At 73.4% G+C, this 2983-nt stretch overlaps 1 protein-coding gene across 1 annotated transcript in view; it reads left to right on the top strand.

Annotated features, from left to right (window-relative positions):
• Window positions 1-863, top strand: part of ADM2 (adrenomedullin 2) — a 2985-nt gene extending 2122 nt beyond the window's left edge. Inside the window, exon 2 of the mRNA XM_027669879.1 lies at window positions 416-863. Coding sequence (XP_027525680.1) covers window positions 416-863 — 448 coding nt within the window. The remainder of the gene's footprint in view (window positions 1-415) is intronic.
• Window positions 864-2983: the final 2120 nt, after the last annotated feature.

The raw sequence follows: 2983 nt of genomic DNA on the forward strand, positions 1-2983 counted from the left end.
GTGTGTGTGTGTTTGTGGGGTTACACAGTGTGTGTGTGTGTTTGTGGGGTTACACAGTGTGTGTGTGTGGTCACGGGGTGTGTGTGTGTTGGCACACGCGTGTGTGTGTGTGTGGTTACAGTGCGTGTGTTGGCACACGCGTGTGCCCGCGCTGGCAGTACGTGTGTGGCTGCAGGTATCGGCTCCCCTGCCCTGGCTGCCTCCTCCTCCTTCTCCTCCTCCTCGTCCTCCTCCCCCTTTCTTCCTCCTCCTCCTCCTCCTCGGGCACACGCGGTGTCCCCACGTCCCCGCCGTTCTCCCGCTGTCCCGGGGCCCCCCCCCCCCCCCCCCTTCCCCCCCCGGCCCCGCGCCCCCCCCCCCCCCCCCGGGTGCCACAGCGCTGCCCCCCCCCGACGCTGCCCCTTCTCTCTTGCAGGGACTCGCCGGCCCGGAGACCCCCGGAGCTGATCCCTTCTCTTCTCGGGGACCCCCCCGGCCCCGAGCCCCCCGCGCTCCTGCCGCCGCCCGCCAGGACCCCGCGGCACCGACCCCCGGACCCCCGGCACCGACCCCCGGACCCCCGGCACGGCCCGTGGGTCGCCCCCCGGCGCGGTGCCCTCCTGGCCCCCCGGCACAGACTGCTCGCCCGCCGGCGGCCCCCGTGGCGCGTCCAGCGCCTCCTCCTGCGGCACGACCGACGGCGGGACCCCCGGCGGGACCCCCGGCCCCGGCGCCACGCCGGGGGGCACCCGGTGCGGGTGGGCTGCGTGCTGGGCACGTGCCAGGTGCAGAACCTGAGCCACCGCCTGTGGCAGCTGCGGGGCCAGTCGGGGCGCCGGGACTCGTCCCCCATGAACCCCAACAGCCCCCACAGCTACGGCTGAGCGGGGAGGGGGCCCCGCGCCCCCCGCCCTGCCCCGCGGGACCCACTAAAGCGCTTCCACGGGCACACGCGGCTGGGCTCCTCCGCACCGGCCGCCAGAGGCCACGCCGGGGGCTGGGGGGGTCCTCGGGGGGCTCCTGCCGTGAGAACCTCCTGAGCGGACCCCGGGGAGCAGAGAGGACCCGGGGCTGGGAGATGGTGGCCGGCGGTGGTCCATGGTGGGCTGTGTTGCCCCGCAGGAGCTGGCGGTGGCCCGAGGTGGCCCATCGCTGAGTGATGGCGGCCCGTGGTGACCAAGGTCACCTGTGGTGGCCGGCCGTGGCCCACAGTGACCGGCAGTGGCCCACGGTGACTGGTGGTGGCCCGTAGTGACTCTTGTTGGCTCAGGGTGGCCCCTGGTGGTGGCCCGTGGTGACCCGCGGTGTCTGGCAGTGGCCGGTCCGTCCGGGGCGGGTCCAAGGGCCACCGGGGATCCCGCTGAGCGCAGCAGCGCCGGCGCCTTGTGCAAGACCCCCCGGCCACGCTCCCCCCGCCCGCGGTCCCGCTGACTCAGCAATCCAGTGACTGCCACGGCACGCACGGACACCCCCCCCGTGACACCCCCAGAGCACTCCCGTGACACCCCCAGGGCACCCCCAGCACCCCTTGTCCTTCCCCCGGTTCCCCGGGCCTGTCCAGGGTGAGACGGCTGCTCCTGTCCCTGCCCTGTCCCCCCCCCCGGTCCCCTGGCTCACCCTCGGGGACACCCACATTGTGTCCCCACGGGCTCAGCGGGTGCTGGCACGGGGTGGAGGCCCACGGACATGAGGGAACCCTGGGTACCTCTGTCACCCCAGAGTGCTGGTGTCACCCCAGGGTCCCAGTGGCACCCTGTGGCCTGGTGGGACAGGGACGTGTGACCCCAGGTCACCGTCCCAAAGCCCCATCCTGGAAGCAACTTGGCCAGCCCCCCAGGAACACCCCAGCACCCCAGGAGCACCCCCAGCCCCACTACAGAGCACCCCAACCCCACCACAGAGTACACCTGGCCCCTCAGAGCAACACAATCCCCAGGAGCACCCCAGTCCCCCCCAAGCACCCCTAATCCCTCAGGAACACCCCAATCCCCCGGGAGCATTCCAATCCCCCAGAGCACCCCTATTCCCTGGAGCCCCCAGCCCTCAGCAGCCCCGGGTGGGTGTGTGGGTGACACCCGGGGGTGCTGCCCTGGGTCCCCCTCCCCTCCTTCCCAGGGTGGGATGGGGTGTCCCATGGATTTCCCAGGATGTCCCTGGGCCAGGGATGCCACGGGGGGGGGGTCTGGAACAGGGTGTCTCATGAGGTTCCTGGGACGAGGGGGTCACCTGGAGCCGCGCCCATTCCACGGGTGTCACAGGAGGTCCCTGGGTCGGGATCCCCTCGGTGTCACGGGAGGCCCCAGGACAGGACCCCACGGGTGCCACCCGGAGCCACGTCGTTCCCACGGGTGTCCCAAGAGGCTCCAGCGAAGGGGCAGGGGGGGACCCGAGGGGCGCGTGGGGACCGTCACCCCCTCGCCCCCTCCCCCGGGTGTCCCGGCGGGTGCCTGACCCGATCGTGTCGCGCATCGCGGAGCGTCGCTGCTTCCCGCCGGGAATCCTGGTCTGCGTGGAATAAAGCGAGTGAGGAGGAGCCTGGAATGGAGCGCGGTGTTCCCGGGGGGATCGGGCACGGGGGGTGGGCGGGGGGCGAGGGGCTGCCGTGGCCAGGGGTGGGTCCTGGGGGCAGAGGGTGATGGGCGAGGGTGACGGCACCCGCGGGGGTGCGGGGACAGGCGTGGGGACCGCGGGAACAGCAACACCCTCCCGCACACGTGTGCGTGTCACCCCCGCGGGGGACAGGCGTGGGGACAGTGGGAACAGCAACACCCTCCCGCACACGTGTGTGTGTCACCCCCGCGCACACGTGCGGGCCCCGGAGGGGACACTCCCGTGCCCGGCCGTGTCCGTGCCCTGTCACGCCCGTGCCTGCCCCCCGCGATGCCCCCTCGGGCACTCGGGGTCCCCGTGGCCACGTGGTGGGTGCCACATCAGGCCGCTGCCCCCCCCCCCCCGGCCCCCCCCCCCCCCCAAGTGCCCCTTGGCCCCGGGGCCGCGGGGCCGG

Source organism: Corapipo altera, unplaced genomic scaffold, assembly GCF_003945725.1.
Source record: "Corapipo altera isolate COAL_440 unplaced genomic scaffold, ASM394572v1 291, whole genome shotgun sequence".
NCBI classification, from domain to species: Eukaryota; Metazoa; Chordata; class Aves; order Passeriformes; family Pipridae; genus Corapipo; species Corapipo altera.